A 14,237-nucleotide genomic window follows, 5' to 3' on the forward strand; every position below is an offset into this window, starting at 1 on the left:
ATGTGGGTTAAAAATGGAGTGGGTGGGGATTTATTATGACATATATTGACAGACTGCCTAACCTGATGCTTCCCACATAGTCCTCTAATTCAAAGAGATGATTGGCCAGACAAAGAATCCAGCCCTGACTCTGAACCAGATCATGCTACCAATAATATACAGTACATCTTAGTTTAGTTTAGTTCAGAGATACAGCACGGAAACAATCCCTTCGGCCCACTGACTGCACTGACCAGTGATCCACGTACATTAACACTACCCTACACACACTAGGGACAATTTATATTTGCACTAAGCCAATTTCCCTACAAACCTGTATGTCTTTGGAGTGCGGGAGGAAACCGAAAATCCAGGCGGTCATGGGAAGAGCGTACAAACTCCGTACAGACAGCACCCATAGTTGGGATCGAACCTGGGTCTCCGATGCTGAAAGGCAGCAGCTCTACTACTGCGCCACTTTCCCGCCCTCTTATCCTAATCAGATGGAACAATCACAGCCGCAAAAATAGTCTGCATAGTGATGCGACACTCAATGAACATTTACAGACAAGGGTGGCAACTAAAAGCCAGTGGCGCGGCGGTAGAGTTGCTGCCTTACAGCGCATGCAGCGCCGGAGACTGGGGTTCAATCCCAACTACGGGCGCCGTCTGTACGGAGTTTGTACGTTCTCCCCGTGACTTGCGTGGGTTTTCTCCAAGATCTTTGGTTTCCTCCCACACTCCAAAGACGTGCAGGTTTGTAGGTTAATTGGCTTGGTCTAGATGTAAATTGTCCCTAGTGTGTGCAGGGTGGAGTTAATAGTCAATAGTCATTTATTTGTCACATACACATAAATGTGCAGCGAAATGAAAAATTACCCGCGGTTCAACACTAAGACCAATAAGAATAATCAATAAAAATGCAATAACACATACAGTCATCAACTAACACCAAACAAAAGAAACATCCATCACAGTGAGTCTCCTCCAGTCCCCTCCTCACTGTGATGGAAGGCCAGAATGTCTTTTCTCTTCCCCTGCCGTCTTCTCCCATGGCCAGGCTGTTGAAGTTGCCACGTCGGGGTGGTTGGGGCTCCCGACATTGAAGCACCGTGCCGAACGGTGAAAGGTCCGCGGCGGGCCGACCCAAGCCCTGCGATTCGGGGCGGGCGAAGACGCTGTCGCTGCCGCTGCCGCTGCCGGAGCTCCCGATGTCGGCCCCCACCCAGGGCAGGGCCTGCGGGCTTCCGACGTCCACGCGGCCCGCGCCGAAGCCTCCGGAGACGAGTCGCAGCCGCTCCCGCAGCCTCCGAAGGCAGCCAGTGCCGCAGGTGGTGAGTCCGGGCCGCGGGCTCTGCGAATCAGAGCCCGGGTGGTCCCAGCTGGAGCCCGCCAGCTCCAGGTGCATGGCCGATGGTAGGCCGCAGCGGGAACTGAGACACGACACAGAAAACAAAGGTCGCGTCTCCGCTCGGGAGAGACAATGTTACATTTCCCACCCCCCCCCCACATAACAATGAGCGGGGATCGCTGGTCGGCGTGGACATGGCGGGCTGAAGGGCCTGTTCCGTGCTGTACCACTAAACTAAAAAAACTAAAATTACAGCTACAAAAATAGTTTGGATAGTGATGTAACACTCAACGAAAACTACAGACAAGGTGGCAACCAAAAGCTAATTATCAGTAAATATCAGTAGCAGGAATTGTTTTGGAAATAACCTGAGGCAAAATTGGCACTTTGAAAATATGGACTAATATTTTAATATGTATGTTGAGACTAGTTTAAAGCCTGGTGAAATACAGCAGCATTAATCAAATATTCTTATATGGCAATGCATAAAAAGAATGCCTCACAGGCCAAATTCGTGTCAGGAATGAACAACCTTGAAATTGAGAAAAATGTATATTTTGTTGGCAATAACACCTCATTAATTTTACTCCTTATTCCATTGTTTCAGAGATGCTTTGTGCATTCTTAGAGCCCGCGATAATGCTCCATTTAGACATCTCGATGGTAGAGAGTGTCGGGAGGAACTGCAGATGCTGGTTTATACCGAAGATAGACACAAAATGCTGGGGTTAACTCAGTGGGTTGGGCAGCATCTATGGAGAAAAAGGAATTGGTCTTGTTACCGGTAGCAACCATTCTTCAGACAGGAGGTGAGACGAGAGTAGGGAAGGGGAGTGGAAAAGTTAGGACGGTTGATGAAGTTAGAAATGAAAAGGTCCAGAGAGGGTAGAAGGCATCATCAGGGGACAGAATTGGACTGGTTGGGACCCTTCTTCAAAATTTAATTTTGTTGTATTAACAGTGCACTTTGATATTATTCCACTAACAGATGTATTTCTGAATTAATAGCACTATATAATATCATTGGACTACCAGGCATATTCCATTGGCAGTTGTATCTTATATTGTTAGATCTTAACAGCATTATTTAATACTAGACCAAGTGGACCTGTTGGGCCCAAACGTCTCCTGGACTGGTGCAGCACCCTCTCCTCCCCCCCTCCCTCCTCCCCCTCCCTCCTCCCCTCCCCACTCCTCCCATCCCCACTCTACTCCCCCCCCCTCACTCCTCCCCTCCCCCTCCCTCCCCTCCCCTCCCTCCCTCCTCCCCCTCCCCCTCACTCCTCACCTCCCCCCCCTCCCCACCTCTCCCCTCCCCTCCCTCCATCCTCCCTCCCTCCTGCTCCCCATCCCTCCCCTCCCCCACCCCTTCCCCCTCCCCCACTCCATCCCCCTCAACCCCCCTTATCCTCCTCCCTCCCTAGGAGATAGATTTAAACTTTAAAATGTGAATAACTTAAAAAATATAACACCGATTTCAATGAAACTTCTTCCATTAGCACCAAAGGGACGACGGTGAGTAAGGTGGGCCTAAAATTGTCGCGCTATCATGTACCGATTTGGCTGTAGTTCAGGAACAAACAAACAAACAAACGAGAGTTTTAGTATATATATTATTGTCTTAACTGTTATATTTGATTTTAATAGCTCAACAGGGTCAAATGAGTTTTATTTAATTTTGCTCATTTCACAACACAACACAATTTCATATCGTTGGAATAGATACGATTATTTATTTTCACTGGTTTAATGGCAAAGCTCCTACAAAGCAAGACTAATATCTTTAACAACTCTGAAGCTGAAGGGTACAAGATGGCTGTTATGAGATACATGCAGGATTCAAGGATTCGGATCAATGAATGGAGGAAGCACACAGTGAAGAGCGCAGATGACTATTTATTAAAGCAAGTACAAGTAAAACACAGAAAAACTATCAACTATCAATAAAGAAACAACTCTTTACGCCCCTCTGCATATTCGAGTCTCCTGTCTGCACTGGCTGGCACCGGCACACAACACTGTCCGAGCTCTCCCTCTCTCCCTCTCTCTCTCGTTGGCGAAGCTATTTTCTCTCCCCGAAGATGAAGCTCAAGTTTTCTACGAGAACATCTACTTGTTTTCCAAAGCAGGGTTTGAAATGTGGTGCTGCTAATTTAGCTGGCAACTCCATTTCAGCTCACAGCCTGTTTAACCCTTACATTACAATGGCACCGGAAATGTGGTGACCCCTGTATATTGCCTCAGAGTAATCTACTATTTTACAATCTTGTGCTTAAGTACGATTGTGCCTAACGCATAGTAAAGGGCATGTCCCACTCAGGCGATTTTTTAGGCGATTGCCGGCTACTGTCATAGTCGTAGCAGGTCGCCGAAAAACTGGTGAGTGGACCCCCCCCCCACGACAATGTCTACGACAAGCTACAACAACCTACTACCTAGTCGACGTCAAGCTACGGCAAGCTACCGACAACCGGCGACCCAATCGTCGCGAGTAGGACGTCCACCTACGACCGCGCCTACGACACCTACCACCACATAGGCGACAACCTACAACAACCGAAGTCAACCTACGTCTACTCGGCGACAACTGAAGACAATTCACGTCATTTTGGCCTCCGGTTTTGACGCCGGTTGACGTAGGTCGTCGCCAATGGAATTCACCGCAGTCAGCACCGGCGACAACCTACATCACCTGGCGACAACCTACGACAGCGCCCCCGTCAGGAGACGTCAAGCTACGATCATTGGCGTCAAACCAACAGTCGCCGAAAATCTTTCAACATTCTGAAAATCCAGCGGCGACTGGAAAAACACTACGACTCTTTGGAGACGACTCTCGACCGTACAGGCGACACCCCAGCGACCATGTGGTGACAGCCTAGTCGCCTTTAGTCACCGAAAAAATCACCTAAGTGGGACAGGGGTTTAAGGTTGTCACTCAACTATATGCAAAAAGAATTTCACTTTTTGGTACCCAGGTACATTTAACAATAAAGTACAACTGAACCATTCAACAAGACTATTTAATATTGTTGAACTAGTAGCACTGCTCAATATCAAGGATTGTGAACAATTTAGTTCGGTAGGATTAACAGCTCTATTGTGAATGAATGAATGAATGAATGAATGAATGAATGAATGAATGAATGAATGAATATGTTTATTGGCCAAGTATGTGCATATACAAGGAATGTGCCTTGGTGCTCCGCTCACAAATGACAACACAAACATACAGTTAACAATTAAGAATAAAGCATAAACACATCAAAACAATAAGGATACAACATTACGGTCTAAACATGTGAGTGAAAATAAACCAGAGCAAAAAGGAAACTACAGACTTTGTTTATTGAGTAGAACTACCACTTGTGGAAAAAAGCTATTTTTATGTTGCTTAATTAACATTAGTTATTATTATCATTGGATTACCAACTATCTTTAATATCAATGGGGAGAAGGCAGGCACGGGTTATTGATTGGGGACGATCAGCCATGATCACAGTGAATGGCGGTGTTGGCTCGAAGGGCCGAATGGCCTCCTCCTGCACCTATTTTCTATGTTTCTATGTTTATCACTGGATTAACAGCACTCTTTAATTCTGCTGGAGTAACTTTACTTTTTATTATTGCTGTTTTAAAATAAATGACAACCAGCTTTAATAGCCTTGGATTGACAGTATTGTTTAAAATTGTCAAATTAGCAATATTACATAGTTTCATTAGATTATCAGAAATATTTAATATCACTGAACTAATGGCACCTAAGATTTACAGAGCAAGAGCTGATTAATGGGATTAGTACTGATGGGAATTTATCGCCAGCGTGGACATGATGGGCCAAAAGGCCTGTTTGCTGTGTCACTCAATCACTCTATAAGTCACTCAATCACTCTATAAGTTACTCGTCTCCGGAGGCTTCCTCGTGGACGTCGGAAGCCCGCAGGCCCCTGGGTGGGGGCCGACATCGGGAGCTCCGGCAGCGGCAGCGTCTTCGCTCGCCCCGAATCGCGGGGCTTGGGTCGGCCCGCCGCGGACCGTTCACCGTCCAGTGCGGCGCTTCAATGTCGGGAGCCCCGACCGCCCTGACGTGACAACTCCAACAGCCTGACCGCGGGAGAAGATGGCAGGGGAAGAGAAAAGACATTCTGGCCTTCCATCACAGTGAGGAGGTCAAGTCAAGTCAAGTCAAGTCAATTTATTTGTATAGCACATTTAAAAACAACCCACGTTGACCAAAGTGCTGCACATCTGACTAGGAAAAAAAAAGAAACATACAGTGGCAGGCAGGACTGGAGGAGACTCACTGTGATGGATGTTTCTTTTGTTTGGTGTTGGTTTATGATTGTATGTGTTATTGCATATTTTTATTGCTTATTTTTATTGTTGAACTGCGGGTAATTTTTCATTTCACTGCACATTTATGTGTATGTGACAAATAAATTGACTATTGACTATTGACTATTGAAGGAAGCTATTTGGCCCCATCGAATTTTAAAGCAATCTCACTTCCCCCATTTATTTCCCTGTAAACTACTCAGACAAGCCCATTCACGCACCCCAATACCTACACTGTGCGCAATTAAGTCAATTAACAAGCAAAAGTGTTTGGGACCTGAGAGGGAAGTGGAAGACCCAGGGGAAAACTCGGCCTGCAACTGAGTGTGCAAAGTTCACACGGTGGCACCAGAGGTCCGAATGGAGCCTGGCTTGCTGGAGCTGTGGGGCAGCAACATTCGCTCCACAACGACTGAGATCGATGTGGAAGTCCAAACAGGAGCTGCACCTGAGTAAAATCTAACAATCTATTTAACGATTGCAACTCGGCTGATTTTCTATTGACGACTAAAGGCTCCTCAGCAAAGGTGTAAGGAACGGTGCATTCTTAAGGTTTTCCACAAACAGGTCCACTTTCTACTCCAAAGGGTTGTTTGGCTGCACTGTTTCTTTGCACTAAATATTTGGATATGTTGCGACATTAAATTCGTCCTGCACAATGATTGACGTTATTTTTCAGAGCGCGCTGCATGTAAGCATGTTCCATGCTATGGAAAATTAAGATCCAATATCCACAATGTGCTGTGAGGTACAAATTTCAAAATTCTTAACGCAAAATGCTATTCAATTTTTTAGTGGACATTTTCAAGAATGCAGCATTAAACACCTGGATTAAGCTGTTGGTTCAACTAACAGTATTACCAATACTGTTAGGTTAAAAGCATCTTTTAATATCTGTGGTTAAAAACATGTTTTAATATGGTTGATATAACATACTACTGTCAACCGTAGGACAACAGCACCAATAAGCAGTGAATTGGCAGCATTATTTGAATTAAAATCCTTGGATTAAGAGAACTACTCAAAGCCCCAATAGCTTTTGACCCTATGGAATGTTTCAATACAAAGATCACTGGACATTTTGGGAAAATTGATTTGGTGCTAGAATATTTTAATTTTCTTATGGAGCAACATCAGACCAGAGCTTTAGGAACAGGTGGGAAATATCTTGTCTCACAGAGTCCCAGATCTACCTTTTCATTCTCACTTCCCCACTCCCCTTTCCTGTTTCTGACTCACTTAAACAGTAGACAATAGACAATAGGTGCGGGAATAGGCCATTCGGCCCTTCGAGCCAGCACCGCCATTCAACGTGATCATGGCTGATCATCCACAGTCAGTACCCCGTTCCTGCCTTCTCCCCATACCCCCCTGACTCCGTTATCATTAAGAGCTCTATCTAGCTCTCTCTTGAAAGCATCCAGAGAATTGGCATCCACTGCCTTCTGAGGCAGAGAATTCCACAGATTTACAACTCTCTGAGTGAAAACGTTTTTTCTCATCTCCGTTTTAAATGGCCTAACCCTCATTCTTAAACTGTGGCCCCTGGTTCTGGACTCCCCCAACATTGGGAACATGTTTCCTGCCTCTAGCGTGTCCAACCCCTTAATAATCTTATACGTTTCGATAAGATCCCCTCTCATCCTTCTAAATTCCAGCGTATACAAGCCCAGTCGCTCCAGTCTTTCAACATTAAACGTTATGCACCGCCATGTATTTTCTAGTTCAAATGGTTCTCAGATGGAAACAATAGTCCAATTGTGAAATGAAGGCCTTGGATAAGTTTGTTCCTCAATTTGCCTAAGGGAACCTTGGATTAAAATCTCTCCAAATGGATAGTACACCGCTAATGTTACAGGATTGCAATACCGTCCTCCAGTATTCCAAAAGAGGACTGCCAATTAGATTCCCATGCAACGAGCTTTTTTTTTATTATCAATAATTGTACTCAATTATTTAAAAACAATATTTACAATGCAATAAAACAAAACATAACCCACCACCAGAATACAATACAAACAAATATATACCAAATGAAACTATTATACAACTATATTACAATCCCCATCTAGGATGCATCCAATCCCCCCGCGGTGCCCAGCGGTCCTGGAAATCCCCCAGGGTGCCCGTGGACAACGTGGAGTCCCTCTCCAAAACCACCCGGGCGCGGACGTAACCCCGGAAAAGGGGCGGGCAGGCAGCCGGCTCGGGCAGAGCCTGCAATGGGCTTTTTGGGAGGGGGGGGGGAAGAGTCAAATGTGCCTTTGGAGTCGTATGGTCAATGGGTCACAACTGCCTCTCAGGCCCTTGCCATGAGATACAGAGCATTCCTGAGCTTTGCCATGACACCAACCTTCCAAAGGTTCTAGTTCAAGATCAACATCCATCAGCCTCAAGCCCACTGCAAAGATGTAAGGGGTCTACTACGTTCAAGACTCGGGTCAAAAAACCCTCAAAGAACTATGCAATTGTTAAATACAGAAAATAATGGCGTGTCTATTATTTTTAAGAAGATCTTGGCTTGGACAAGAATCACTGAAACATTCTGTTCTTTTTCCTGCAAAGTAGTAGCCAAAGCAAACTAACAACAAGCACAACAGCAAGAGATGCTTTGTTGTGCTTTAACAAAGGGAAGAGACCTTTAACCTACCTGGAACAGCGATACTCCCTGCAGTTGGATGGTCCATTTCTAAAATGAGGTCATTGTGTACAACCTAGAAAAAGAATGTCAATTTAGAAGGATGAGAGGGGATCTTATTGAAACATATAAGATTATTAAGGTGTTGGACACGTTAGAGGCAGGAAACATGTTCCCAATGTTGGGGCAGTCCAGAACCAGGGGCTACAGTTTAAGAATAATGGGGTAGACCATTTAGAACGGAGATGAGGAAAAACGTTTTCAGTCTGAGAGTTGTAAATCTGTGGAATTCTCTGCCTCAGAAGGCAGTGGAGGCCAATTCTCTGAATGCATTCAAGAGAGAGCTAGATAGAGCTCTTAAGGATAGCGGAGTCAGGGGGTATGGGGAGAAGGCAGGAACGGGGTACTGATTGAGAATGATCAGCCAGGATCACATTGAATGGCGGTGCTGGCTCGAAGGGCCGAATGGCCTACTCCTGCACCTATTGTCTATTGTCTATTGGGACCCTTCTTAACACTAATTGTGTTTCGGGTGGGGGAGGGGGGAAAGAAAGATAGACAGAGGGGCGGGACAATAAATGGCAGGCAACAGGGAACACAGGCAAGGGTGGGTTTCTGGGACAAAAAAGAGGTGTGGGTTGAAGAGTTACGATTGTGAAGCCTGAGAATGGAGTGTAAGTGGTGGGAGAGGGGCAGGGGAGATGGAGATACGAGCCCAAGTGGGGCAGAGGGGAGAGGGGCTGAAGAAAGGAGTGTGTTGTGGGAGAAAAGGGGGAAGGTGGAAAGGGAAGGGGGGTGTTAGAGGTTATACAAATTGAAGAATTCAATGAATGAATGAATGAATGAATAAGTTTATTGGCCAAGTATGTGCGTATACAAGGAATGTGCTTTGGTGCTCCGCTCGCAAATGACAACACAAACATACAGTTAACAATTAAGAATAAAGAATAAACACATCAAAACAATAAGGATACACCAGTTACGGTCTAAAACATGTGGGTGAAAAAATAAACCAGAGCAAAAAAGAGACTACAGACTTAGGTTCATACCGTTGGGCTGTAAGCTACCCAAGCAGAAAATGAGGCACTGTGCCTCCAGTTTACATTAGGGCTTGAAGAAGGGTCTCGGCCCGAAACGTCACCCATTACTTCTCTCCAGAGATGCTGCCCCTCCCGCTGAGTTACTCCAGCTTTTTGTGTCTACCTCCTGTTTACATATGCCCCTACTCTGACAATGGAGGATGTGCAGGGCAGTATGGGGATGGGAAGGGGAGTTACAATGGTTAGTGACCGGGAGATCTAATAGGCCTTGGCAGACCGAGAGCAAGTTTTCAGCAGAACAGTCACTGAGATTACGCCTGGTCTCACAGATGTACAGGAGGACGATTTGGGAACACCGGATGCAGTAGTTAGGTTAGAGAAGGTGCACGTGGACCTCTGTCTCACCTGGAACAACTGTTTGGTCCCTGGATGGAGACAAAGGAGGGGGCATAGGGGCAGGTGTTGCATCTCCCACGGATGCAGGGGAAGGTACATGGGGAGGGGGTGGTTTGGGTGGGAAGGGATGAGTCAACCAAGGAGTTTCGGAGGGAGTGGTCTCTGCAGAAGGTGGAAAGGGGTGGAGATGGGAAGTTGTGACTGCTGGTGGGATCAGGTTGGAGGTGACGGAAATGTCAGAGGATAATACACCGATCAGCCAAAACATTATGACCACTGACAGATGAAGTGAATAACATTGATTACCTTGTTACAATGGCACCTGTCAAGGGGTGGGATATATTAGGCAGCAAATGAACTGTCAGTTCTTGAAGTTGATATGTTGGATGCAGGAGAAATGGGCAGGAGTAAAGACCTGAGCGACTTTGACAAGGGCCAAATTGTTCTGGCCAGACGACTGGTCAGAGCATCTCTGAAACGGCAAGGCTTGTGGGGTGCTCCCGGTTAGCAGTGGTGAGTACCGACCGACAGTGGTCCGAGGAGGGACAAACCACAAACCAGTGACAGGGTGTTGGGCGCCCAAGGCTCATCGATGCGCGAGGGCAACGAAGGCTATCCCGTCTGGTCCGAACCGACAGAAGGTCTACTGTGGCACAAGGCACAGCGAATTTTAATGGTGGTCACGGGAGGAATGTGTCACAATACACAGTGCATTGCACCCTGCTGCGTATGGTGCTGCACACAGAGGACCAACAGCATCTTAGGCAGGTGGTCATAATGTTTTGGAGGACCATACTCCCTGACTCCGCTATCCTTAAGAGCTCTATCTAGCTCTCTCTTGAGTGCATTCAAAGAATTGGCCTCCACTGCCTTCTGTGGCAGTGAATTCCACAGATTTACAACTCTCTGACTGAAAAAGTTTTTCCTCATCTCCGTTCTAAATGGCCTACCCCTTATTCTTAAACTATGGCCCCTGGTTCTGGACTCCCCCAACATTGAGAACATGTTTCCTGCCTCTAACGTGTCCAACCCCTTAATAATCTTATATGTTTCAATAAGATCCCCTCTCATCCTTCTAAATTCCAGTGTATACAAGCTTAGCCGCTCCAGTCTTTCAACATATGACAGTCCCGTAAACCTACGCTGCACGCCCTCAATAGCAAGAATATCCTTCCTCAAATTTGGAGACCAAAACTGCACACAGTACTCCAGGTGCGGTCTCACTAGGGCCCTGTACAACTCGTAGCAGTTCACCGAAAAACCAGCAACTGGACCCCCCCTACGACAATGTCTACGACAAGCTACAACAACCTACCACCTAGTCAACGTCAAGCTACAGCAAGCTACCGACAACCGGCGACCCAATCGTCGCGACTTAGGACGTCCACCTACGACCGCACTTACGACAACCTACGACCACACAGGCGTCAACCTACGACAACCGAAGTGAACCTACGTCTACTCGCGGCAAGCTACGACAAGCTACGACCGTGTCGACAACAACTGAAGACAATTCACATCATTTTAGCCTCCGGTTTTGACTTCGGTACCTGTCGCCGGTTGTCGTAGGTAGTCGCCAATGGAATTCACCGAAGTCAGCACCTACGTCACCTGGCGACAACCTACGACAGCGCCTACATGAGGAGACGTCAAGCTACGATCATTGGCGTCAAACCAACAGTCGCCAAAACTTTTAAAACATTTCAAAATCCAGCGGCAACTCTTTGGAGACGACTCACGACCGTACAGGTGACACCCCGGCGACCGTGTGGCGACAGCCTAGTCGCCTGTAGTCGCCTAAACAATCACTTAAGTGGGACAGGGGTTTAAGGCTCAGGAGGCTACACTGCCAAGAGCCCACGGATGGAGTAGCCATGCAGAATAGATGAAACAGAAATGGAAAAACAGAGGATATTCAACTTGTTCTCCTCTGCCGGAACACACTATCACAGCACCACTTTTAGGGTAATTCCTGTCTGCACGGTGGCGCAGCAGTAGAGTTGCTGCCTTACAGCGAATGCAGCGCCGGAGACTCAGGTTCGATCCTGACTACGGGCGCCGTCTGTACGGAGTTTGTACGTTCTCCCCATGACCTGCGTGGGTTTTCTCCGAGATCTTCGGTTTCCTCCCATACTCCAAGGACGTGCAGGTATGTAGGTTAATTGGCTGGGCAAATGTAAAAAATTGTCCCTAGTGGGTGTAGGATAGTGTTAGGATCGTCCATTACGTCATCACAACAACGCACACGAGCGTGCCCCCTGTCTACAAGCCCTGGCTAAATCACCCGTGTCCATCCACACCACACAAAGCAACATGAAGCTCACTCTGCTCAACATCCGGTCCCTCAACAATAAAAGCCACATTCTAAATGACTTCATCCTGGAAAATAAACTGGACTTCTCTGTCTGACAGAAACCTGGCAACAACCTCTGGATTACCTCCCACTCAACCTCACTACACCCAACGGATACTCCTACATCAATAAACCATGCTCGGAAGGCCGAGGTGGTGGGATTGCCGTAATTCACTGACAGGACTTCAAGATCTCCATCTCATCTGCTCCGTCATTTGAACACCTGGCTTTCAAACTCTCTGGCCACACAAAATTAGTCATGGCAGTTGTCTACCGCCCTCCCAAACCACACCCATCATTCCTTTCTGACTTCTCTGACTTTCTGACCCAGTTCTGTTCTCTCTCCCTCTCAATCCTCCTCCTCGGTGATTTCAACATCCATATGGACTCCACTGACTCCACAATAACCGCTGACTTCACTGAAATACTCAACTGCTTTAACTTCACTCAACACGTCAATTTTCCCACCCATAACCGTGGGCACATTCTGGACCTTGTCTGCTCCACTGGACTAAATCTACATCACCTCTCTGGCTCCGACCCCACCCTCTCTGATCACTTAGCCATCACCATGTCTGTCAACATTCCCACCCCAGCTCCAAAGCAAAAACGCAAAATCAACTTCCGTAAGCTGAACTCTGTTTCACCTACCTCGCTCTCATCCTCCCTCTCTGAAATAATATCCACCTCTCCCTTCGTTGACCTACACAGCCCCTCTGACCTCACTGACTACTACAACCGCACTCTCTCCTCCTGCCTCGACCAGCTTGCACCTATAAAAACCAAAACAGTTTCCTTCACCCACTCTGCTCCCTGGTTTACCCCTGAACTCCGCGTGATGAAAACTCATGCCCGCCAACTTGAAAGACTCCGCAACAAAACAGGTCTCACAATTCACTCCCAAGCCTACAAAGACCACATGCAGCACTACAAAGATGCCCTCTCCCGCGCCCACTCCACCTACTACTCTCAAATAATTCACTCTGGCTCCGGAAACCCAAAAACACTCTTCTCTACAATAAACAAACTCCTCAGCCCCCTGGACACCATCTCCCAATCATTCACAGTTGACAAATGCACCACTTTCCTTTCATTCTTCCAAAGCAAAATAGACAACATCTACAGCACCTTAACCACCAACGTACCTGCTCCCCCTCAAACCACCTGCCCCCCCTTATCCTGTCAGCCCCTGCCTCAGTTCTCCCCAATCTCCACCACCGACCTCTCTGACCTCTTCACAGGAATAAAAACTGCCACCTGCTCTCTGGACCCCATCCCCTCCAGCTTTGTCAAGGCCTGCCTTCCTGCTCTCTCTCCACTTATCACTGCAACAATAAACTCCTCCCTGTCCACTGGCATCGTCCCGCCATCCCTCAAAATCGCTGCTGTCACCCCCATTCTGAAAAAACCTGGTCTAAACCCTGACACCCCAAACAACTTCAGACCAATCTCCAACCTACCCTTTCTGTCCAAAGTTTTGGAATGTGCTGTAGCTTCCCAACTCAAATACCACCTCTCTACCAATAACCTGTATGAAACTTTCCAATCCGGATTCCGCTCAAACCACTGTACTGAAACTGCGCTCCTCAAAATCACAAACGACATTCTCCTCTCCTCCGACGCTGGCAACCTCAACATCCTCATCCTACTTGACCTCAGCGCCGCCTTTGACACCATAAATCACTCCATTCTCCTCACCCGACTTGAAACCTCCCTTAACATCACAGGCACAGCCCTATCCTGGTTCAAATCTTACCTCTCTGACAGACACCAGTTCATCTCCATTAACAACTGTAAATCCCCCACCGCTCCCCTCCCCCAAGGTGTCCCCCAAGGCTCAGTCCTTGGCCCCCTCCTCTTCATCCTCTACCTGTTCCCCCTTGGTCAATTAATCCGCCGTCATGGTCTCAACTTCCACTGCTTCGCCGATGATATCCAGCTCTTCATCTCCACCAAGTCAATCTCCCCCACCACACACTCTACACTGACAAACTGCATCACTGAAATAAAATCTTGGCTTCAATCAAATTTCCTCAAACTCAATTGCAACAAATCTGAAATCATCATCATTGGTCCAAAAACGCTCACCAAATCCACCCAAAACTTCATCCTCAACATTGATGGTCTCCCAGTATCCACCTCACC

The 14,237-nt window shown here is 47.1% G+C and overlaps 1 protein-coding gene across 4 annotated transcripts in view; it reads right to left on the reverse strand.

Moving 5' to 3' along the window:
* Positions 1–14,237, reverse strand: part of sugct (succinyl-CoA:glutarate-CoA transferase) — a 378,390-nt gene that overhangs the window by 116,782 nt on the left and 247,371 nt on the right. For 2 of the 4 annotated variants that reach the window (XM_078398318.1, XM_078398316.1), the window contains one exon: positions 8,316–8,379. The exons of the other annotated variants lie outside the window; for them this stretch is intronic. In XM_078398318.1, coding sequence (XP_078254444.1) covers positions 8,316–8,379 — 64 coding nt within the window. The remainder of the gene's footprint in view (positions 1–8,315; positions 8,380–14,237) is intronic. 4 annotated transcript variants of the gene reach the window in all.

Source organism: Rhinoraja longicauda, chromosome 4, assembly GCF_053455715.1.
Source record: "Rhinoraja longicauda isolate Sanriku21f chromosome 4, sRhiLon1.1, whole genome shotgun sequence".
Classification (NCBI taxonomy): Eukaryota; Metazoa; Chordata; class Chondrichthyes; order Rajiformes; family Arhynchobatidae; genus Rhinoraja; species Rhinoraja longicauda.